A 23,024-nucleotide genomic window follows, 5' to 3' on the forward strand; every position below is an offset into this window, starting at 1 on the left:
GTAGATAGGAGGTGGGAAAGGGGATAGGAATAAAGCTAGCACTCAAATCTTAAGTTAAAACTATTGTCCCTTTGTGTTTTACCATCTTCCAGCACCCCAGCAAAACCCTGTCGAGCACACGAGCAAAAGATTGGGGTGACTCCATGGGTATAAACAAGTCAGATGTATTCTCCCTGCACATCGTCTTGGTGTAACCGCAAGTTTTATCACTCTCTGCTCCTGACCCTCTCTTGTGCTTACAGAGGACTTGTTTGTTGGCTGTATTCTGCTGCAGTTTGCCCTGAAGCTCCCACTGAATTCAGCTTTTCAAGTGGGTGCCAGATCCTGGCCTCATCAGCTGAAAATCCCCTAGGACTCTGGTTCATAGTTTCATGAAAATAGACCATGTTTTCCGTCATCTGCAGCCAAATAGCATCGCTGCTGGTTTTATGACTGCTGTTGGTCTCGGCAGCTATTTTCATTAGGCCATTGAAATAATAGTTTTTCATTGCAACAGACTTGGAGAACCAAGAAGAGAGGAAAAACCGGGATTGCTGATGATGAGGCTGGCATCTGGAAACTCCCCCTTGGTTAGCTGCAGTACTGCCCCAGGATCCAGCCCTTTGTTGGAAATGCACATTTAAATAGTCAGATGGTTGTTACCCTGCTGCAGTTTCCAGGCATCAGCTGCTCGGATAACTCGGGAGCAGCACCCAGACTGCGTGCATGCTTTACTTCATTTCTTTAGTGCGTCTAATGAAATAACCGGTCAGAAGTGATGTCTGATTTGGATAATGGAAAGCACTGGAAAAATAACTCCTGTAGCCTTTCAGGGAAGGCTGGTCAGCCTGATCCTTTGGGTTTTCTGTTGTCTCGGTTGGAGAAGGCAGAGATAAGAAGGACAAACGGAGATTGTGGTCGGTCCCACGGGAGCGTGTTGCCTGCTGGTCCCTCGACCGCGGTGCATCTCCCTGTATTCACCAGCAGCTTTTCCCTGGGTGGTTCAGTGAGAGGGACCCAACCACGAGAGCGATGACAGGAGCACGGCTTGCCATCCTTTTAGGGGTGATTCTGCCTCGGCCCCTCTAATTGCAGAAGATGCTGCAGGGTCATCGCTCAGCTGGGGACTGAGATGTAGCCAGGAGCACCGCGAAGGCCATCGCTTTGCTCGTGAGATGAAATAGGGCTCTTCAGTCTTCCCTTTCAGTCTTATGCATCGCATTTTCCCTTTCAGTGCTTCTAGAACTGTACTAATTACTAATAATTAAGCCGACGAGGCAAAACTTGTTTTCCTTCCATTGCATCTAGAGTAAGCCAAGAAGCTCAGCGTGGGAGCTAGCACTGTGTCCCATCCAGCCCTACCTGGTCTCAGCAAACCCTGTGGCGTTTGGCTCAGAGTGCCAAAAAGCTGAGAAATGCTTTCTGGGTGGTGGGGCTAAGAGGTGAGCTACAGAGGTGGATCTCAAACCCAGCGTGGCACCTTGTTGAAGCATATTGACCCAAACGCTATTTCACAGACTTCCCTTTGCCAGTAGGAAATTTTTGCTATTTTTCTTGGGTTTTCTTGGGTCTCAGACATCCAGGAGACCCGTGCAGGGACCGAGGTCTTCAGCACAGGCTTGGGAAACTCAGGTTAGTCACCGCAAGTGGAAGAGCTCCAGTTTTGCTGCAGCCAGATGTACCTCTTGCAGCCCCCTGGTTGCTCATCAGGTCCCAGCCTGTCCTTAAACCTTCCCCTGGTCCCCAGACCCCCCACTGCTTTCTTGGGGTTTAAGCAACGTGTGCTCCCTTTCCACAGCCACGCAGCTGGGTTGCAACGCAGGGGTAACCTTCCCGCACAGGGTGCTCTTTCCTGCTGTCCTTGCAGAGCCTCGGGATTTATTTACCTTCCTTTTCCCCTTCATTCCTTGTTTCTCATCTGTTTTTTTCCCTCCTGTGACTAGGGACCAAGGCACCTCTCTGGCTTGCCCTGCTTTCTAATAGGAAGAGCGGCTTTCTCTGTTCAATCCTTGTGTGCAAAAGCCAGCATTAGATAATTGCTGAATTGAAGAGAAGCTGTAATTATTTTTGCTTCCAACTACAGGAGCAAGCAGTGTTTGCCAAATTGCATGGTAACTGCTGGCAGATGCTCTTCGGAGGGTATCCCTGCCCTGCCTACATCCCTCTCCACCATCATATGGTCCATATGTCTTTATTTTAACTGTTAACTGGATCCCTCTTCAAATAGTTGCTCTGTGCTGGCCTGAAGCATTACGATTCTCTTCCACCTTTAATGCTTGATGGTTGCAAACTGAAACAAAGCTCAGCATTTGATGTTTTCCCTATCGTTACTCTGGGTAACTTCTGCCGGAGAGCAGGAGGGTACCGCTGGCGATGCCCGATGCGTGGGGAGTGCAGAGTGAAGGACCAGGCTGTGAACCCACTGCCGGGTTAATGGAGCAGCTCTGGAGATTAAGGGCTATAACAGAGGCATTAGTCTGGCATGGAGAACACAACGGGAACGGATCCATGGTAATTTTATTTTTTTCCTTCCCTTTGTGGCACTGGGACCAGTGTCTGATCTGGGATATCCCCATGCAAGGTCACAGCCCGTGTCATGCATCTGGCTGGTCCCTGCAGGTCTCCCTGGCTTCAGAAGGACCTGGTGGTCCCCTCGGCGGGTGGCATGGGGCGTTGGTCTGCACGTGGGCCTCATGGCAAAGAGGGGGTGCAGCAAAATGAGGTATCAGGGGGGTGTTTGGGAGCGGGGCAGGGGCTGGGCAGGAGAGGGTGTCCTTACTCCTCTGAAATTCATACATGTCAGCAGGTCGACCTGCATGGTAGGTTGAAAGCTTTGATGAGCTGATCATCTGGAAAAAAAAACCCCAGTCATTTCTGAACACTCTATGCCTTTTTTTCAGTTCTGTTTCTAAAGAATTAATTGCGGGTGAAAAATCACAGTGTTTTATCTAGAAAACTTGAAGTGCTTTGAGAGCTTTGAACCATCTTTTCCTAATTGGAGCATCTGCAAGAGGTGGTCCCTTGCCCATGGCCACCCCTGCGTGGTGACCTACCACTGGAAGATGACATTTTGTCAGGAAAACCCTCAAGATACTGGGATCCTCCATGCTTCTGGCTAAATCTGCGTCCTTGTCCCCAGCAGACGTTGGTATTTGCCCGTTATGCCATTGGCAGCAGTTGGGTGAGGGGTCTGCCGTGGTGCCAGCAGGTTCCTCTGCTGCTTTTCTTTTCTTTAAAAGCCAGTGAATCTTGCTAAGAGATTCCTCCATCACTCAGGGGAGCATGTGTTAGCACAGAGAGGCTTTGAAATATGGAGTTATGCTCCTGAGATGCTGCAACTCGCTGCTGTTGCTCACCTTGCTTGTGTTGGGTCCACGTTCATTTGTTCTAGCTTCTTAATGCCAAGGTTGTCATAAAGTCTTTCCATATTAATAGGGGGTGAAAAAACCACAACTTAAGTTTCATCATTCTTATTTTTATATATATATATATTTATCTATTCAGCTGTGCTTTCAAAGAGGACCATAGGACCCTATATCTATCTTGTAGCATGTCTTTGCGTGGAGGAGTTCTTGGGTCTGTGAAACCATGATCTCCTGGAAGAGAAGAGCAAAGCTGGGCGGCTGCAAGCTGGCTTATGCCTCTGAAGGGAGTAGCTGCCAAACTTGGACAGACGGGGGAAGTGTTTTCGCAGCATCTGGGCGTGGAGCACATCCTTACGAAGGACACGATGAGAGATGAAGTCAGCTCCTATTTTCCCACCGGGTCTTCCCACCCCTGCGTTCATCACCGGCAAAGCTGCCGGAGAAGCAGCGGGACGGCTGTCTCTGCCGAGCGGCTCTCGGCGGAGCCGGGCGTCTGAGCTGCAGTTGCAGGCGCTGCTGATGGATGGCAAATCCCCGCAGCTAACGACACGGCTCGTCCATCTCAATGAGGATGTTCTCCTCCTTCCCCCGGCACACTGGAGGAGAAACGAGCTGCGTCTTGTGCACCCCAGGCTGAGCAATGCTGGAGCATCTCTGTTTACAAATGCACTAAAATGGTGTGGTTTGCTGCATGAGGGAGGGGGTTGGCGGCTCCCCGCGACCCCAGGGACGGAGCCAGCGGCATCCCAGGCTGCTGCCGAGGTTTGCTGTGGGACCCTGAATTCAGGGGCAGACCCACCCTCGCAGCCGGTTTTTAAGGCTCTTTGCAAAACTGGCCAAGGTGGCATCACCTCGTTTGCCCAAGCAATTTTGGTCATTATAAGCTGAAAAACTCTGTGGCCCTATCTGCTCTCAGCTGCTCAGCAGGGAGGGTTCATACCCTTGCGGGCTGCTACCTTACTTTCCTTGTGATGCCATTTAAATGGGCAGTCGGAGACATCGTGCCCTGTTCAACCTTTGCCTTCTGCAAATTGCTCTGTAACGTTTTCAGACAGATTAAAATTAAAAAATAACAAAGGGGAAAGGAAGAGTTTTCTGTGTATTACAAATTGAAAAGGAAAAATTAACCATCTGAAAAATGCTGGTAATGATGCGTGCCTTTGGAGGGGATAACTAAAAGGTCACACTTTTGCTCATGGTTGACATTCAGCAAGCCATTACATAGGCAGGGCATAGGCAGCGCTGGTATCAAATGAATCCATCTCCTCTTTTCTTCCAGGAGCGGGACTGAGACCTGCTGCGGGATAACCGACCAGCGCAGCGCAGGGAACTCCTCCGGCAAGCTGTAAAGGTCAGATGGCACTTGGCTTCGCCAGCGAAAGACGTACAAGGGGAAGGTGTTGGAACTGCAAACGTGGAAACTTGCTGCACTGAATGTAGCCGATAAAGCGAGTTTTGGTCCGCAAAATATTTGCTGCTGTCAAGATTTCTATCTGCTGATGGGGAAAATGGGGTCGGCCCGTACTGAAAAGGGAGCGACGAGAAGGGCGAAAGTTTGCTGACGGTTGGGGAGCCCGGCCAGCACCTGGATGCGCTTCACTGGTGGGGAAAACGCTGTCAAAACTTGTGGGCAGGGAGGTTTTGGGGCAGCGGAGGGGCCATGGGGTTGCTCCGGGCTCTGCCCCACGGCGGGGCCGGCCGGCTGCCCTGGCACTGAGACGCCGGGGACGTGGGGCCGGGCGTCCGGCTGCACCGCCAGCTCCACGCTTCGGCATCATCTCGGGGACATCGGAAAAGGAGAACAAGAAGGTGGCTGAAAAATGTAGCAGCACTGATCTTTTAGTCTCAAGAAAAATAACCTTTCTGTTTTGCTAGAGATCTCTGGGCTGCGTTTATCCACACTGCTTGGAAAGTCTCTTCTACCCCTTGATTTCTCACCCAGTTTAAAACATTTTATTTGTGTGTGCGTGCTCGCATCTATTTTCACTGCATCTGCCTGTCATCTTGACGTGATGGGCTCAGGGCGAGACCCCCCCAAGCAGCTGTAAGTAATAATGAGGCGCTTGGTTTCAAATCACATTTGCAATCTAGAAGCCCTTCGACTCTCCCAGCTTTTCAAGTGACAAAGAGGAAAAAGCCGAAAGAGGACGGAGCCCACGATGGCAGAGAAGTGCGACTGTATCGCCAGCATGTACGGGTACGACCTGGGCTGTCGCTTCATTAATTTTCGCCCCTTGGGCTTTGGGGCCAACGGGCTGGTGCTGTCAGCCCTCGACAGCAAGAGCTGCCGCAAAGTGGCGGTGAAGAAGATCACCATCGGCGATGCGCGGAGCATGAAGCACGCTTTCCGGGAGATCAAAATCATCCGCCGCCTGGACCACGATAACATCGTGAAGGTGTACGAGGTGTTGGGGCCAAAGGGGGCCAACCTGCGCGGGGATTTTTTCAAGTTTAACATGGTGTACATCGTCCAGGAGTACATGGAGACGGACCTGGCGCGGCTGCTGGAGCAGGGGAAGCTCGCCGAGGAGCACGCCAAGCTCTTCATGTACCAGCTGCTGCGGGGGCTGAAGTACATCCACTCGGCCAACGTCCTCCACCGCGACCTCAAGCCGGCCAATATTTTCATCAGCACGGAGGACCTGGTGCTGAAGATTGGCGACTTTGGGCTGGCCAGAATCGTGGATCAGCATTACTCACACAAGGTAGGCAACGCCAAATTGCCGAGGTCGGTGCTCTCTCGGCTGGCACGGGGAGGCGTTGAACACGTGTAGGGTGAAGTGGTTGGACCATGGTGGATCTTCTCAGGAGAGACTGGTGCTTGAGCCTGTTTGGGCAGCTGTAAGCCCTGCTGGGGTGGTCGCTGGTGGTGGTTGCCCTCCCTGCCCCAAGCCAGGACGTGTTTCCCGGGCATAGCCTGTGGGTTGAGCTCTGCCAAGCGCGCCCCAGGGCTCTCCAGCGCTGCAAAGCAGCAAGCAGGGCACAGGAAGGGTTCAAGTGCCATTCAGGTGTCTTTCATTGCTTTATATCATATATATCAAATATATACTTACGTATTTTATTCCATCCCAGCAATGGACTGTGGGGAGGCATGTGTTTCCTCGCTTTACTTAAATGACTAAGCTCTGTGTTTCTTGCTTTGCTGCTTTTATAAAACACGAGCTGCCGTTCATCCCCACCGTGGAAGCACGTGGAAAGGGAACCCGGCTCGTCCACAGCCACTCTGCTAGTCTTTGTCCTCACTTCTGTGCCAACCTGCTTCTTAAAAACCCAGCTGTCAGAATTACACTTATTTAATTGTAGGGAAAGAGGAACGGGTCTTTGAGATACAGTCGTATTCTTTCGTCCGAGGTCAAGATCCAAATAGCATATAAAATTTTTTGCTCTTTGGTACGTACATACTGTATTATAATGCAATAATAATTGTGAGTGGCCGGGTGCAGCCCGAGGCAGCCTGGTGTACCCCACCGCTGCCCTGCTTGGGGCAGGGGATGCCCGGAGCCCTCCGGGCCCCCCAGCCTGGGCATCCCCTGCGATCTCATCCGTTGGTCCATGCACATCTTCTTGTGGCAGTCTGGCTGGCATGGGGAAGAAAAGAAAGGAGGAATGAAGCAAAGTGCAGGAAAACAAATACCTGCCCTTGAGTAGGGGAGACCCGTCCCTTCCTTGGGGAGGGTCTTTGGGACTGACTCAGTTTTCCTCTCCAGCTGCTGTCGCCAGCTTTTCTCTGTCTGCCCAAGGAGGCTGAAACTCCCCCAAAGTGGCACTTTCTAACAAGCAATCAGTGAGCCACGGGCTGTGGGCTCCTTCACGAAGGGTCGTATTCCCAGGCAGCTGCCAATCCCTGCAAAGTAATTTAAGGTACTGAAACAAGTGCTATATTCAAGCAAAAATGCAGCTATTAAAGGAACTGCATTTTTCCTCCAACAAATTTCATTCAGCATGGCAGTCTCTAGCAGCAAAACCCTCCCAGTGGGGTAGCCCTGGATGCTCTCTCTTGGGACAGGGAGCTGCAGAGGGACCTGGCATCCCACGACCACTGTGGCCGGGCTGTCCCCGGGCTTTCCTGTGCCCTCGCGAAAGGGAGGTTGGAGCTGGGAGCAGCTCAAGGTGGGAGCAGTGGCTGCGCTGACAGCGGGCAGTGTGGGAGGGAGGGAGGCAAGGAAAACGGGTGAGAAGTCTCCATAACACGCAGTCCTGATGCTAATGGATTTTGAAGGGAGTTGCAGATGTTTAATGCAGGTTGCCGGCCAGGCTGGAGTTTTTGAGCAGTGAAGGAGCGCAGTGGAGGTTTCATCAACTCGCGGATCCATGTGGTCCTGGGAGAAAGCAAAGTATCGCGTGGTCTGTGCCAGTAGACGTGATGCAGTCTGCAGCTGGATTCTGGTTAAAGTTACTATTTGGTTTTGTAAGATAAGATAAAATCTATTTTCTTGAGCTGGATGTTTGTGTGGATGAGGTCAGTGTCCCCCACGGACCCGCCGTTGCGCCTGGGTGAGGTTTAAATGCGCTTTGCATTTACCAATGGGTTTCTGCCCAGCGTGGCTCTGATTTGGGCACCGTGGCTTTGTGCGGGGAGGCAGGGAAGGGGAGAGGGGAAAGGATGGCGAAAAGATGATCTCGTGATCCTGAAGCTGAGCCCTGATCTATTCTGGTTTCGAGTCTGGGGTTTGGGGAGAAAGAAAGCCTGGGGAAAAGGAAGAAGGTTGCAAGGGACATCGGGGAGTGAGCACGGAGTCCTTGTCACTGCTGCCTCCTCCTCCCGTGCTCCCTTCCTCACCAGTTATTTATTACACAGCTCAGGAAGAGGCTCCTGGCTTTTAAGTGAGTAGGTTTTTGGTTTTTTAAAGAAGCCAGGTGCATTCGGATGCTTTTCCCAAGGGAGGGTAACTCCCAGAGAAAAACCCTGCAAACAAGGCAGCGCCACGTGAACGCAGAAAGTCACTGATTTAAGGAGCATCATCTTGTCAGAGACTGCAGGATCAGGGTAAGAGTCGTCTGTCCGTGTCTGCTGCAAAATTATTGTTATTTCTAAGCAATTCTCCATCATCTTAATAACAGCCAGTGCAGTGGGAAAGAGCTGTCAGAAGGGTGGCCAGGGCTGCGGCTTCATGGTAGGTCGTAACTTTGCAAGATGCCGTTGCATGAGCATCCTCCGATTCCTCCCAGGGATGGGAGGCTGGAGCATCAGTGCAAAAAAACGGCAGATCCCCACTGTGCAGAGACCTGGATACCGCTCCAGAGCAGAGCCGAAAATAGCAGCGCTGTGGTCAGTTACAAATAATTACAAATAATGTCAGTTATTTGTAAATCCTGGCGATGGGGAGGACTGTGTTTGCCGAAGCCGGGTGACGGGCACTGCAAAGGCAGAGGTACGACAGGAGGGCTTGGATGGGGCTTGGGTCAGTCCCACCTTTGATTTCCGGCTCTTCTCAGGTGACTCAGAAAAATTCCTTTCCGTTTTTCTCTTTCAACCTCCACTTTCCTCAAGGGCTTATGCAGATTTGTAAGCTCCTTGGTCTGTGCTTTCACAGAAAGCATCAGCAAGAGGGAGAGGACCGGAGCATCACCGTGTCTGAAGCTGCTGAGCCTCCACCCCGCTGCCGACCAGCACTGAAGGGATCCTTATGCCCTGAATTTTGGTGCTGCCGGCAGGTGCTAATGCAGAGCTACCCAAAAGCAGATGAAATCCTGCTCCCTGGGTAATTAATTGCTGAAAAGACCCAGTAGATCCAAACCTCTGAAGGCAGAGCAGAGCTACAGCTCTAGAATAATGCTTTGCTTGCAAGCCTTTGCAGTGAGGAAGGGTTGTCTTAAGTGCTTGGATGTTTTTCCTTTATGACATTTTGTATCTCGAAGATGCTTAGACTCATGGCTGGGGTCTGCTAACAGGAAAAATTGTAGGTTGTGTGTTGTCATCCATCTAAAAGGTCACAGCTCTTCTGACCCGATGTTTCTCAAATCCCAAACATCTTGCTGAGTGGTAATGGCAAATAATAACTGCGGTGGATTGTGAGCAGAGTTTTAAACACAGTTTAGAAATACATATACCACCTAAATAATAGTTCTTACTTGGCAATGTGTTGTCTTGTTTACATGACTTGCAGCAGGCAACCATTTAATTAGAATAATTTGATGGGAAAGGGAGAGCTCTCCTACTCTGGGAGATGCCCTGGACCACAGCGGGGTGCTGGCCTTCACCAGCTTCAAAGCAGAGCAGCTTTGCCTGCGTTTCTCCCACCATTTGGCCGGTGTTTGCTGCTCAAATCCCCTTCTCCATGTGATAAGAGCAGCGTGGGGACATCTGTTCGTTTGAAACTTCCCAGTAGCAAATGAGATGAATTTCAAGCTGCCAAGGTCACATCCAGATCTGGGTCTGCACCTTCACAGGCTGCTTAGATCTGACGGCTTAAATTTTAGCCCTGTCTCAGATAAACACGATTCTAAGCTCTCTGGGTGCTCACGTACTTGCAAACATCTCTTTAGGGCACAGAATATCAGGTCTAGCAGGAGAAGACCCTTGGGAGATGATCCTGTGTGTCCTCCTCTCTCTGTCACCCTGTCCCTTCCCTGATGTTCTCACCATCCAGCCGCGCAGGCTCCTTTCTCTTCCTCCTAACTACTCTCTTTATCCCTGGGGGTCACTAATCCTACTGTTTATTCCTCCAGAACATCTCCACATTAATCCCTTTTTCCCCGGTCGCCGCGTTTGTGGTTTGAACGCTTTGCTGTGCGACTCGGCGCCGGAACGGTGAGCAGAGGAGTGTTGGAGATAAAGGGCAGCTCTGGCCTTCATGAGGTCCTTATCCTTGTGCAAAACAGTCAAAGCCGAGCATTTCCCTTTTCATAAACCACCTCCTTATTGAATGCAAGCATCTCGCCTTCACCATCGGAGTGCTCTGCAGTGCCCCCCCCATCTGCAGCCTTGTGGTCCTGCCTGCCCCACACCTCGCTGCCTTCCCCCCATGGTCCAGCCCCTGCCTGCATTTCTTCAGAGGCTGCCTGGGTGTGTGTAGCTGCCCATCTATCCATCCATCCCCACTCTTATGCCCTAATAAATATCTTTGGCTCCAAAAGAGAGTTCAGATGTGATCTGCCCCAAGTTTGGGGGGGAAGGGGGTGTAAAAGGGAGATGCTGTCCTCCCTTGAGCACCCTTAGTTCGTGGTGGGCAGGAGGGATGGGAGAGCAGGGAGATAGCAAAGTCAAGCATTAAAAATTGGGATAAATACCAATGAATGTCTAGTCTAAAAATAATAAATGTTTTGGAGGGCAGACTCAGCCCTGGCTCTGCATCCCATGTGGTGTGTCACCCGGCGCTGGTCAGAGAGGAGCCATTGGGTTGGGTGGTCCTGTCTGGAGAAGACAACAGAAATGTCTTCTCTATGGGCATACAGAGACTTGCTGAATCTCTTTACTTGGGTGACGAGACAGCAAAGTGGGATGCTCCTTAGCCTGCCCATGTTGTACAAGATAAACTACTTCATCTGGGAGCTCTGCCTGGTGCCCCAAAGTGCTTGGGGGCATCTGCATGGGGGTGCCAGGGGACTCTCTCTCCTTTGCCTATTGGTAACATTAATTACAGAATTAATTGGCAAAAATTCCATGCTAAGGAGGGTGCAGCAGCCCTTTTAGGGGGAGATCTTGTGGTAAATAGTTTCCAGAATGTCTTCATACCTTTGAATTCCTCCCCTCATTTTGTACTTGCTGATCAGTGCAAACATAATAGCTTCCAGTTCATCCAGTAAAAGAATAAAATTCCCAGGTGGGTCATCATGAGGAGGTCTTCAAAGGAGATGAGGACGTGGGACGTTGCTCCATACTCGCCCTGGAGGGGACCACCCTCTGCGTTCAACCCTCGAGCGTTCAACTCATGGCCCCGTGCAGCCAGCGCCGAGCCTTCCTGCTGCGATCCCGACTTGGTTATTCTCCTTCTCTGTTCTCTGATGAAGCACGTAGTGGTCTGCGGTCCTGAAATAAATGTGCTCTGTCATTCCAAAACAATGAGAACACACGTCACGTTGCTGGCGCCATGCATAACGGCAGTTTTATTATTTTATTATGGAGCAACGTTCCTGCAAACCCGGTGTCTTTCCCAGCCTCTCCTAGAACTACCTGCCTTTTAAAAAATCAGCTTAAAAAACATGCTGTGAAGAGGCACCAGCTTGCTGCTGCATCAGGATTATTCCGAAAGCTTGGGGTTGTTGCTATTTTGAGTCCCCGCTTTGGCACTGCAGCCGCCTGCACCAAGAGCCGACCCGGCTCCTGCGGGTGCAGCAGCAGGAATCCCCTTCGTGGTTGTGGATGGAGGCACGGATACACAGGCTGTGGCTGGATCCTGCTGGAGTTCCAGTTCACGGGCACCTGGTCTGCACCTCTGTGACTTTTTGAGTGCAGAAAGATGGATTTTGATGTGAAAGAGGTTCAGGAGAGGCTTTGGGCTGTGGCATTAGGGGCTGCTTGATTTGCAGTAGGTGGGATCCTGAATTTCTTTGTCTGCCTCGAGGATACCTGCCCTTGGTCCCTCCAGCTCCAAGGAGGAGCTCCGGGCTTGGGCGATGGTTGTTTCGCAGCACCGACGGGTCTTGCTGTGCTCCCTACGTGCTGCCATGCCGTGCCAGCTTCCCTCGGCGCAGTCGGGATGCAGGCGGTCCAGCGTGCCGTGACCAGTGTGACACCGGGATGCAGCAGCACTCGCACCCGCCCAAAGTTGTTTCTCCTGGTGTTACAAGCAACGCACAAAATGTAAAGATTAGAAAAAGTATTCATTTTTCTTTGCTTTTCAGTTTCCTTGCTGTGCTGTTTGATACGACTTGATGCTTATCCTACCTGTAGTGAATTCATCACCTTTATAGATTACCTGAGCTGTTCTTGCACATGCCGCAGGAGCAGAGGAGAAGTAGGAGAATGATACTTGAAAACTGCAAAAAAAATAGCATGGGAGGGTTTGAGAGCAAGCCTTGGATTTGAAACTATTTCTGTTTTTAAATTAACTCCGTTATATTGGTTTTTAAAGAGATTCCAGTGGTTCAGAAAGGGCTGTGCTGAATTCACGGTATATTGTCATGAAGATGTATGTTCTGTCTTAATTAGAACTAATTAATATGCTTCTGCTCATGGTCTTTCTGTCTGGTTGACTCTACCTAAATGGTGAAATTCTTGTGCTAAAGCCCATGCCTTGCATAGGTGATGGCTGGAAGTGCTCGGGCTCTTCATCCTGGCACAGCTGCTGCCGCGTTAAGTCTTAGCACCACGGGTAGGAGCTGAGGCCGTACCTAACCCAGGTTTGGGTGGATCCTTACCCAAGCATCCTGTGGCTGTGCCGGCGACTGCGTGATCCCGGCTCCCAAAGCTGTGGTGATATCTATCCGTAGGACTTGATAGTCCACAGGACTGTTGTTACTTCCTCCAGGTGGTACGACAGGAACTTATCTTACCTATTTTATAAAAATAAAGATCTAGCCCATGTTTTTAGCCGCCGTGGAGGCAGAGCAGACGTAGGTGCTGTATACGCTGCTCAAGACTGGGGTGCCGTGCTGCCCAGCCAGGCAGCACCCCCAGCCGCTCCTGTCGGAGGACCTTGGGCCAGGTCGGAAAAGTCTTGATTTTCACGCCTCCCGTCAACCCTTCCCAGTATTTTCCCCCTGAGAAAGAGAAGGGATAACCCAGAGCCCAGCAGCGGAATGCCGTGGGAAGGAATTGCCCTGGAATACTATCCCCAAAGTTTATTTTCTTAGGATTTTTCCAATAAATACCAACGTCTCCATTGTTGGGAATAATTGCAGTAGCTGAAAAGTGGTGGTCTGATCGGATACGCCTGGGGCTTTTGTGCCGGTTCTGATTCAGCAGCAGTAGCAAAAATATAACAGCATTAAATGAAACTTTTCAGCTAATCAGTCTCCATTACGACTTATCTTAAGAAGACCAAAATCAAAATGTTTTTTTTTAAAGCAAACTCTTTATGATTAAAAGCTTGACGACTTGCACATTTGGAAATTGGAACAAAAACCAGCACTGGGGGAAGAGAAGCATTATAAACCTTGTAGTGTTTGTGATGGTGCGCTGCTCTCGCGTTTAGGCTGAGAGATGTATCCTATAACATCCTAGGAGACATTATATAGCATAACGGCATCCGCAGGTATATTGCAACTGAAAACAGTTTATGAAACTCTATCAGTTAGGATGGAGTTTTTAACAGAGTTTTTACATGAACTGTGTTCGTGTTGTCATTGCATTTTGATACTCTCCAAATGCTTCATGGCATTTAAATGCAATTCAACTTTATAATTTCATTTAATGTTGTCTTTTCTACTGTGGTCCAATCTACCTCGTTCTGTTAATGCATTATATTTAATATAGAAGATGCCACTTATGAATGTTCCAACATTATCCTGATGAAATCGCCATTCATGTCCAACCCTGGCGTGGTACCCGCGCATCCGGAGCTTGGCCGGCGGGCAAAGCCGGGGGTGCTGGGACATCCCTTACCGCGCCAGAGTTATTTGCAGGATTGAACGCATCCCCTTGATTTCAGCGGGAGCTGCTGAGCGCTTGGCACTTGTGTTAAATCTCCCGGGTGAGTTCAGGATCGGGAGGGCTGCGGTCCAAAGAGACGACGGTGCTCGGTCTTTGTCCCATGCTGGGGGCATCTCTTTTAAAACCAGGTCAAGCATCCCAACTGACCATCCTCACTGTAAGCAAAGTAGGACGGAGGACAAGGACCTGCCCCATGCCATCCAGCTGCCGGTGGCGATGCTGGGGCCCCAACGGCGGCTGGGTGGCAAGGGAGGGAGGCGATTTATTAGGCAGGACTCGGATTCAGTGCAGAAAAAGCAGGGTTTCCTAGCTCTTCATCAGCTAGCTAACCCCCAAAAGGGCTTTCCCACTTATCCCACGGCGTCTTATTGTCAAGAGTCTTGGCTAGGAGCCCTGCGGGGCTGTGTTACCCACTCAGCGATGCTTTAAGACATCTGCTGGTCCAGGAGACTTTCCTTCCAGGTGGTAGTGATTTTCCTCCATAAATCTGTTTTTCTGCCCATCCCCTTGTTCTCCTCTTTATTACAAGGTCCCACGTCTCACCCCTGTGAGATGCTGCACGGGCTCGTCCGCAGTTCCCAGCGCATGCCCCACACCGAAGCGGGGTTCGCTGCAGCAGCATCCCGAGGATGCAGGCGGGGTGAACTCACCTGGCTTCTGAGAGAGGCCGGATCCTGCTGAGCGCATCCTCTGGTCGCTGCCCGCTTGGGAGCCCTGTGTGCTCCGGTTTTGTGTATTCCCCGGTGCTCGCTGTGGGTTTGTGCCCAGCCAGGGCTGACCCACGGGCAGCTGCTCTTGCGTGGGCTCCCCAGAGAGCTCCTGCCCTTCAAAAATTCAACTTCAGCATCAGCGCTGGGAGTTGGATCTGTGGGAATTCAGCATCACGTAGCTTGCTGTTACCAGCGGTTTAGGTAGCTATGGAGGGACTATAGATATAGGCTTAACTAGAGATGGAATCGGCAAAAGGTTGCAAACTGGTAACTTTTGGAAATCCAAGCACTGTGCTTGCGGGTCTGAGCTGGGAAAGGCTTCCTTCGCGCACCAGTGGGTTATAGCTGGGACCCAGCAAAGTACTTAAATAATGTGCTTAGCTTCCAAAATGTCTCAGATGGTCAAATTGGGATTTATATAATACATCTAAGTCTTCTAATAGTGACCTGAAATAACTTTTGCAGGTATGATCTGCAAATCTGTGCTATTAAAGCCATCTGTCCTTTGCAGAAGATGCTTCAATACCAGGGTGACAAACAGCAAATAAGTTTTTGGGAAGCAGCAAGTGCTTTGCCTCCTGGAGCACCGAAGCATCTCTGTTTCCAGTGATGTATGTCTCACCTCTTTGCTTCCTGCAAGATATACACTGCAGCCTGCCATAGATGCAGCACGAGCGTGGTGGGCAGGTTTCTCTGCAGGATCCGATGGTGGGACCACGGCGGGCAGTGAGGGCTGACCGGGGAGAAGCAGAGGAGCTCTCTTGCAAGGTTGCTGACGTCTCTGTCTCTGCTTTTTCAGGGTTACCTTTCCGAAGGCTTAGTAACGAAATGGTATCGCTCCCCCCGCCTCCTCCTCTCGCCGAACAACTACACCAAAGCCATCGATATGTGGGCAGCCGGCTGCATCCTGGCTGAGATGCTGACGGGAAGGATGCTCTTCGCTGGTAGGTTTCTGGCTCCCGTTCATTAATTTTTTTTTTCTCCTTCCCTCCTTCCTTGCTACCCAATTCAAAGGCTTTTTAGCATGGCAGAGGGAATTCCCCTCTCCTTGCCAGCCAAGGCAACACTTGTAGCATCGCTACAGGGATCCTGCGGTTGGTTATTAGACATGAAAGCTGTCTCGAGAACAAAATTCACTTGCAGAACCTCTGCTATTACAGGGTCCCTTGGTTGGTGCAAACTTCCCTGATACAGGCAGGCCCTGTATACAGGGGACAGAGAAGAGTTACCATCTTGATTTTCACTCAGCTGCCTTGTGCTTGCTTGGGAAGGACACGTGGTGGTATGGGTGTGATGGCACCCAGTGGGAAGCCACCGGCCGGTGGGGTGCCCGAGGCTGGCCGGGGTCGACGATGCCTCTGTGCCGAGCCTTGCCGGGCAGGGACAGTCTGCTGCCGAAAGCAAAACCCCAAACAAAGAACAATTCCGATGAAACAACAAAACCTTTCTCTGTTTCTGGGTTTCCAACAGAAAATAAGAGCTTTTTGTTGGGAGGGAGGATGCTAAAAAAATATCGCAGGGTGGGGTATAAGGACAGGAGGTAATGTGGCCCTGTCCCAAGAGGTTTGTACTCTATGCCATGGATTTGAGTTGTGATTGGTGTCTTCAAGATATTTCTTTTCTTTGAGGGAAGACATTTGAATGCCCCTACCCTTTTCCAGCCATTTTTAGGATTTTCCTATAAGCGGATATTGGAGTTGTAAAGGTGCGGTGCAAGGAAAAGAAGAAAAAAAAGCACCGGCAAGGAGTGCATAACTATCAGTGCAGCATTTAAAGCTCAACTCTGATGTTTTTGAGAAGCAAATCTTTATTTAATACAATTCCAAGAATGCTGCTGTTGGGACCAAAGCTGTGCTTCCCAAGCTGGGACGTGGAACCGTTCATTCAGGAATGAAGCAGCCGCTCTCTGCCTGTTGAACAAGCTGCCTCCCTGCCCCGGGTCTGCAGCAATGCTCCTCCTCGGTTGTCTCTCCATTGCCCATTAGTGTTTTGAATGACAAAATTTAACGCATTTCGTGAGCAGCTGTTCGCAGAGTTGTGTAAATAAATAATTAGACCCATTAATAATGGAGAAGGACATCTTCTTCACTAATATTTCAGTGCACAGCAGACCTCCACAGCTGGTGCTTGATTGCACAGGGCATTTTCTGGTCTTGCTGGAAGATGCTGCTCATGAGTGAGATCCCGAGGCAGCTTTGCCAGCCGCCTCCCCTTGCCGAGCCGTGGTTTGCACCGTGGAAGAGTCTCCGAGCTTTTTGGGTGGAAGCTTTTTGGGCTAAGGCTCTGCCAGTCCAGAGCACCAAACCCAAACTAGCCCCAGGTAAACCAGAGCAGCAGAAGCAAACCCCAGCGCAGATGGCAGGGTCCTGGTCCTGCAGGAGTTGCACCAGACCAGAGGAACACGCTGCCTTGTATTAAACTGGGTGTAGCTGGAGCCCCAGGGAAATCCTTTTGGATTCTAAGTCCATCTCTCTTTTCCTCTACTTGCTCCTCATGTCAAACAGCAAAACAAGACTGGCTTGCCCAGGTCCTTCTCTGGCCGTCCCCATCAGACTACCCAAGCACTCAAAACTGTGCTTGACCCCTCTCCCAGCCCCAGCTTGGTTTTTGTGCCGTTTGTGGACCCCAGAGGTAGAAGCTACATTGGCTGACACCAGCCATCTACTGCCTAAGTGTCCGAGCTGGTCCATAAAGCTCCCTTCATGGTCAAGGCAGAGGCAAAGGCAGCTCCAGGATGTAATTCATTTGGCTTCTGTTAGCTGTGTCTGCCTGCAGCTGAGATTGTGCCTTAGAAATATTTCTTTTTCCGCTACTGCTCATAAAGAGCATCTGGAGAACAAGCAGAAGTGTCCGTGCTGGTGTTACACGTGGCTACAGGTGAGATCAATTCTGTCCCGGCTGCCCAGGCGAGATGCCCCAGAGCAGCCATACGGGAACCTACTTTGCAGGTTGGTTCCTGAGAGTCCACAGCAGGTCAGAGATCAGGAGATGGGATTTGGCAGATCACAGCCTGGGCTTAGCCGGAGAAGTGCTGCAAGCATCCCTGCTTCACTGCTTTCCAGCCCTGTGCAATCGCTTAATAAGCCCCCCATATGATGGCAGGAGAATTAGTTAATGGGTGGGGATCAAAACTGAAGCTCAAAATACATATTCCTTTCGGGTTGCTTTAAAAATAATCTGTAGAGTTGTTACGGGAAGGTCCTGGCCCCATGCCCCGTTTTCCCGGCCTCCTCCTATACCATTAAGTAAAGAAGAGCCAGGGTGGGAGCCTGGCAGTGGGACTGGGTGCCCGAGATGTCCCATGCCACGTACCATCTTTCATCTGCTGGTGTCCAAAGAGGAAGAGGATAAAACCCAACCACTCAGAATAGCTAAAACTGGCAAACGCTTGCATGACAGCATGGGTTCATCTTTGCTTTTGCTTTTCTCCTCTTTGCTTGGAAGGAGGAGTTTGCCCCTGGCCGGCTGCAGCCCCCGTCGCTGCAGGACGAGACTTTCGGAGAGTCCTGGGTCACCAGCAAATACCCCGTGGGAAATAACAGCGATGCAGTTCCCAGAAGGTTGCAAACCTCCAGTAATTGCCTTACAGTGGATAAATTGTTTTTTGAGTGTGCGTCAGCGGCACAATTTAAATGGAGTGCTTAGCATAAGTCAATATAATTAACTCAGTAGTCTATCTGGGGTGCTTAAGCAACACAGTTAAATTAAGGTGATCGGTTATTAGGAATAGATGTCACTCGCTACTTTCATTCTCCTACACAAGTTAATGAACACCCAGCAGAGAGGGACCCCAGCCCCCTTGCTCTCCCTGCAGCCCCTTCTCTGGGTGGTGCGGTGGCAGGAGCCGCTTTGGGTTTGGCAGAGCCCCAGGAGGGCACAAGAAATTTGGCTAACCCAAAGCTCACAGGAGCGTAGCACATCTCCAACAGCTAAAATCTGGTTTGCAGACCCTTGGAGAGCTCCCCACGACAAGCAGCATGGAAAACAAGGAAGAGCATCCATAACTGAGCGGCTACAGCTCCCTCCAGTCACTTCTCCACCCTCTGCTGCCGAAGCGTATCTGAAAGCCAGTGGAAGCAAGAGAAAATAGGAGAAAGAAAAAAGCTGTCTGTCCTCGCAAGTCTCCGTGGGGATCGCCAGTGGGGCCATGCGTGGTGGCTTTTCCCATGGGATCAGTGCTTGTTCCTAGAGGAGTCGCTAGCAGGGCTTGGGTGCTCACCCAGGACTTGGCTGCAAGCCTGGGGAAGGGTTGCCTTTTCCACGACACGATGCAGAGCTCCTTGTTCTCTCCTCGGGTCATGACAGCACATTGCGTTTATTCTGTCTGTAGTTCGTTTTTCTTTTCAGGGATTAATGCCCCCAGAAGGTCCGTAGGAATTACATAAATAGAGGATAATGGTGGAGAATTGGGTTCCTGAGAGCCATAATTCAATGCTTCCAGCCTTGCATTAGCAGCTTGTTTGCGTGACTAAAGATGGTGCCTTTCGGCTGCCAGGTACCTTCAGTGAGCAGTGACTGGAGCTGCACTGAGAGGAGAACAGTCACGAAGCCTCTGTGACTTTTAATACCCTGTAATTTTGATCACAATTTGGGAATTAGCCTGACTAACAAGGTGTTTGCTTCCTGATGGTCATCTTTAGTTTCTTCTGGAGCCATGCTGCGAACCTTTAGATGACCTAAAATTAGTTTTTCTATAGGAAAGTGAATTCATTTGCCTAGAATTGATATTAGGAGCGTGTCCCTCTGTCTTTTTTGCTTTTCTTATTGCTCTGTCTTCTTCTGAGGCTTTGTTCTGAGCGGACATGTGGTGTGATGGTGACCAGCTGTGCTAATGTCAGTGTTGGTTTGGGGTTGTCTAAGTTCATTGCCATGTCCTGGCTTGGAGCTCTGCCATTCGGGGTAAAAGTGGCTACGACTGCATTGAACCAAACCTTCTTGGAGTGATGAAGCCGTGGATGGATGGATGGAGACCCTTTCCCAACCTCAATGTTTGGACCTGCCCTTGCCCAGGAGGGATGTGTTTGGGGTCAGCTCCATGGATGTGAGTCTGGAAACCTCCTACAGACCCACAGGGAGCTCTGGGCCGGGGAGGGCAGCCCCTGCGAGATGCCAAGGACCTCCAAAGGGACAGCAATGGTCTCCACCATCCCCTACGGGTTGGCCTCTCCACCCTCCCTGCAGACTGATCAGAAGTGCTGTGCCATAAATGAGGTTCACTCCTCTTGTTGCACATCAGCCGGGTGCTGCTTGCCAGTGAAGCAGCCTGAAATCCATCAGTGGGACAGCAAGGAGCTTGGTAGCCCAAAAATCCCCGTTGGTTTGTCCGCCCCAGCCAGCTCACTGTCTTAATGGATAGCCCTGCCTCTCATGACAGAATATTTATAACCAGCGTTTCTGGCAGACAGAAAATCAATAGTGCGACTCAGTATTTCTGCCAGGCTGCTTCTCCGTACACGTAAGAAGCTGGAAATCAGCCACGGAGCTCTTGGTCACATCCAGTAGCGCGCTAAAGAATGGGATTAACGTTCATTAATGAGGCGCTTGGCTCCGCTCCGCTGGCGCTGCCGCTTCTCTCTTCTCACTGACTGATAGCCAGTCCTGAGTGGGGCTTAGAGATGTGTGGATAAATATGTCCTGAAGGAAAAGGATTTAAAAACATATGATTGCTCGTAGCAGTTGTAGGGATCGTCACCATCAGAGCCTTGACTTGGTGCCTAGCATCCAGGTGGGACCCAGTCAGAAAACCCCTTTCCCATCGGGAGAGCGCAGCGGTCGGGCACCTGCATTCATTTAAAGATGAAGCTTTGGGACCCCTGGAGCTGGGTTCATGATCTTCTTGTTATCATTGGGGTTGTGGCAGCAATTTTTGTTGCCACTGCACAGAGGGGCTTTGCTTCTCCGTGTAGCACAGCATGTGGCAGGGACACACAGTAACGGCGTCGGGCACTGCCCTGCCTGGCTGCAGCTGTGTCAGCCGGGATGCTTCATTTGGGGTTACGAACGAGCCCAGCCATAGTATTGCTTAAAGAGGATCGTCAGTTTTGAGGCCGTTAGAGCCAATATCTGTCTCCTTCCATCATGCAGGGTGGACCTCAACGATGGATAATAACTGCCATGCCCCATGATTTCAGTCGGGTACGGTTTCTGCTTCATAGCCATTTTAAATAGATGGCTAGGCTAGTTGAACAGCTGCGCAGACAGCCTCAGGGTGATTACACCAGGAGGGCAAATTGTCTAGGTTAACTTTTTCACCCTTAAAAAGAGGTGACCCGGCTGGGAATCCCACCACATTTTCCTTGGGGCAAAGAGTGGTGGCTAGCGCGGGGATGCGTCAGCGTGGAGGGGCTGGCGGGAGATGCGGCGCTGCCGTGACGTGGCTCGTTTCAGAGGGGTGGCCCATGCAGGAGGGTGGCTGATAATACCACCCTGCCCCTGATTTAACTTCTGGGTCTCAACTCACTGCCTGTTTTCTACCCATTTAGGAGGTCACGAGCTGGAACAAATGCAGCTTATTCTGGAGACAATCCCCGTTATCCACGAGGAAGATAAAGAGGAGCTGCTCAAAGTGATGCCCACGTTCATCAACAGCACCTGGGAAGTGAGGAAGCCGCTGCGCAAGCTGCTCCCTGAAGTGGACAGCGAAGGTACCGTAGCGCCCGCTGGTTTTGGCAATGTTCTTCTCCTGGGACTTGCCCCGGCTGCCGTGTTTTCAGACCTATTTCCCCAGGGGGTCACAGGAATTGTCCTTTAAGGCCAAGTGCATGAATGCTGGTGAATGAGAGTTCAGATATCTGAGGGTCTGCAATGCTTGCTCCCACCTGGAGCTCACGCGTCCCCACTGCTGTCCCCCCAGGTCCTGCTCACCGTCCCTCCGGGGAAGGCACGGGCTGCAGGACAGCACTCGTGATGCAGAAGCTTTCTCGCAGGTAGCTCATACAGAAATAAGGGTGAAATAGTCTTCCAAGACTATTCCAAGACACTTTCAAGGTGCATCCCTGCCTTCCTGTGCCTCTTCTTGAGCTGCAAGTGAGGGTTCAGCCCAGAGATTATTTTCAAGCCCTGTTCATTTTCTTGCTGTGCTTTTTGCATGAACGCAATTGCAGAGTACAAGAAAATAAATGCTTTTACTTTACAAATATCTGATCTCCGTGAGATGGTTGCTACAGGCAGAAACATTGTCCAAGTGCTTCGAGGCTTGGACATCGCTCGTGTTGGGCTGTCGCAGCCTGCAATGCTCGAATACCACTTCAGCCACTTCCCTCCTTTGGCTAAAGCTTTAAAAAAATCAGCAGTGTGTTGTTGTGAGGGGGCTGCAAACCACAGGCTTTTGGACCTGAACTTTTGCCTGGAGCAGCTTTGTAGGCAGTGAGAGCTTGCAGGGCGGCAGCCAGAGTTGAGCAGTGTGGACCAGAGCACGTCAGCTCTTCTGAGCTTCTTCCAAGGCTTAAACCAGGCTGGTGGACCTGGCCGCCTGCTTCTGGGAAGACGTCAAGACCAAGCCTGGCTTATGTTTGCTGGCGTAACTCTTCATTATAAGACGTCCGCTGTATGGGCTTGGCGATGCAATACCCATCGGCCCGGGTTACCCAGGGACCGTGTCAGCCTCCAGCAAGCAGGAGCGGATTTATTCCCTGTCGTTACTGCAGGAAGAAAGGTCACCTGCGCCCCTTACATAATTCATCAACGTTTTCCTGCCTCTCTGACCCGTAATATATCGTAATATATAACTCGTAATATATCGTTCCACCATGCTTCTTGCCCACAGTCAGTGACCTTATGAAGCTATTGATTCCTTCTTACTTAATTAGTCCAAGCAATGAAATAATGTCCCGTGGGAGACAATCAGATATGGGTTAATGTTTAAGCACTGAGGCAATAGGTATGGCCCTTCCTTTCTGCTGAGTGATTTTGCGCCTAAAGAAGTGGTCCCACTCACACAATTAAGTTTTAATGAGGATATTTCTGAAGGTACAATGCAAAAGACGTAACTGAAGTAAGGCGTGTTCCTATTTGTATTATCTGAATTTTAAGGAACTCTTCCATATACCAATAATCAACTGAATAAGCAACATCTTTAATGACAGGATTTGATCTCTTCACATAACTTCAGTGAAAGGAATCATCAAAGAAATCACAATAAACCCTACACATTTAGAGTTAATTCTAGTCACTTTATTGTGCTTCATTTCCTTCTTCATCATCATAGAAAGAGTTCATGCTCCACGGTCTTTCTAAAATAATTTTAGGCACTCAAGATTCTTTAAATATTAATGGGCAAAATAATTTCATAGTGTTGGTCACACCGAGAACTTTTAAAAATGGCGCTTTAAAACTAATCCCGCTTCAGTTGCACATAAAGATGTGCAATCAGTTGTCTGCAACGCAATGTGCTTGCCGAATGGATCTGAGAGTGCGGAATCAAATCCCAACACCAAC

The 23,024-nt window shown here is 50.4% G+C and overlaps 1 protein-coding gene across 1 annotated transcript in view; it reads left to right on the forward strand.

Moving 5' to 3' along the window:
- LOC142075253 (mitogen-activated protein kinase 4-like) overlaps nucleotides 1–23,024 on the forward strand; it is a 43,719-nt gene that overhangs the window by 16,939 nt on the left and 3,756 nt on the right. Inside the window, exons 2-4 of the mRNA XM_075136355.1 lie at nucleotides 4,624–6,049; nucleotides 15,388–15,532; nucleotides 21,071–21,232. Coding sequence (XP_074992456.1) covers nucleotides 5,504–6,049; nucleotides 15,388–15,532; nucleotides 21,071–21,232 — 853 coding nt within the window. The 5' untranslated portion in view covers nucleotides 4,624–5,503. The remainder of the gene's footprint in view (nucleotides 1–4,623; nucleotides 6,050–15,387; nucleotides 15,533–21,070; nucleotides 21,233–23,024) is intronic.

Source organism: Calonectris borealis, chromosome Z (genome assembly GCF_964195595.1).
Source record: "Calonectris borealis chromosome Z, bCalBor7.hap1.2, whole genome shotgun sequence".
Lineage (NCBI taxonomy): Eukaryota > Metazoa > Chordata > Aves > Procellariiformes > Procellariidae > Calonectris > Calonectris borealis.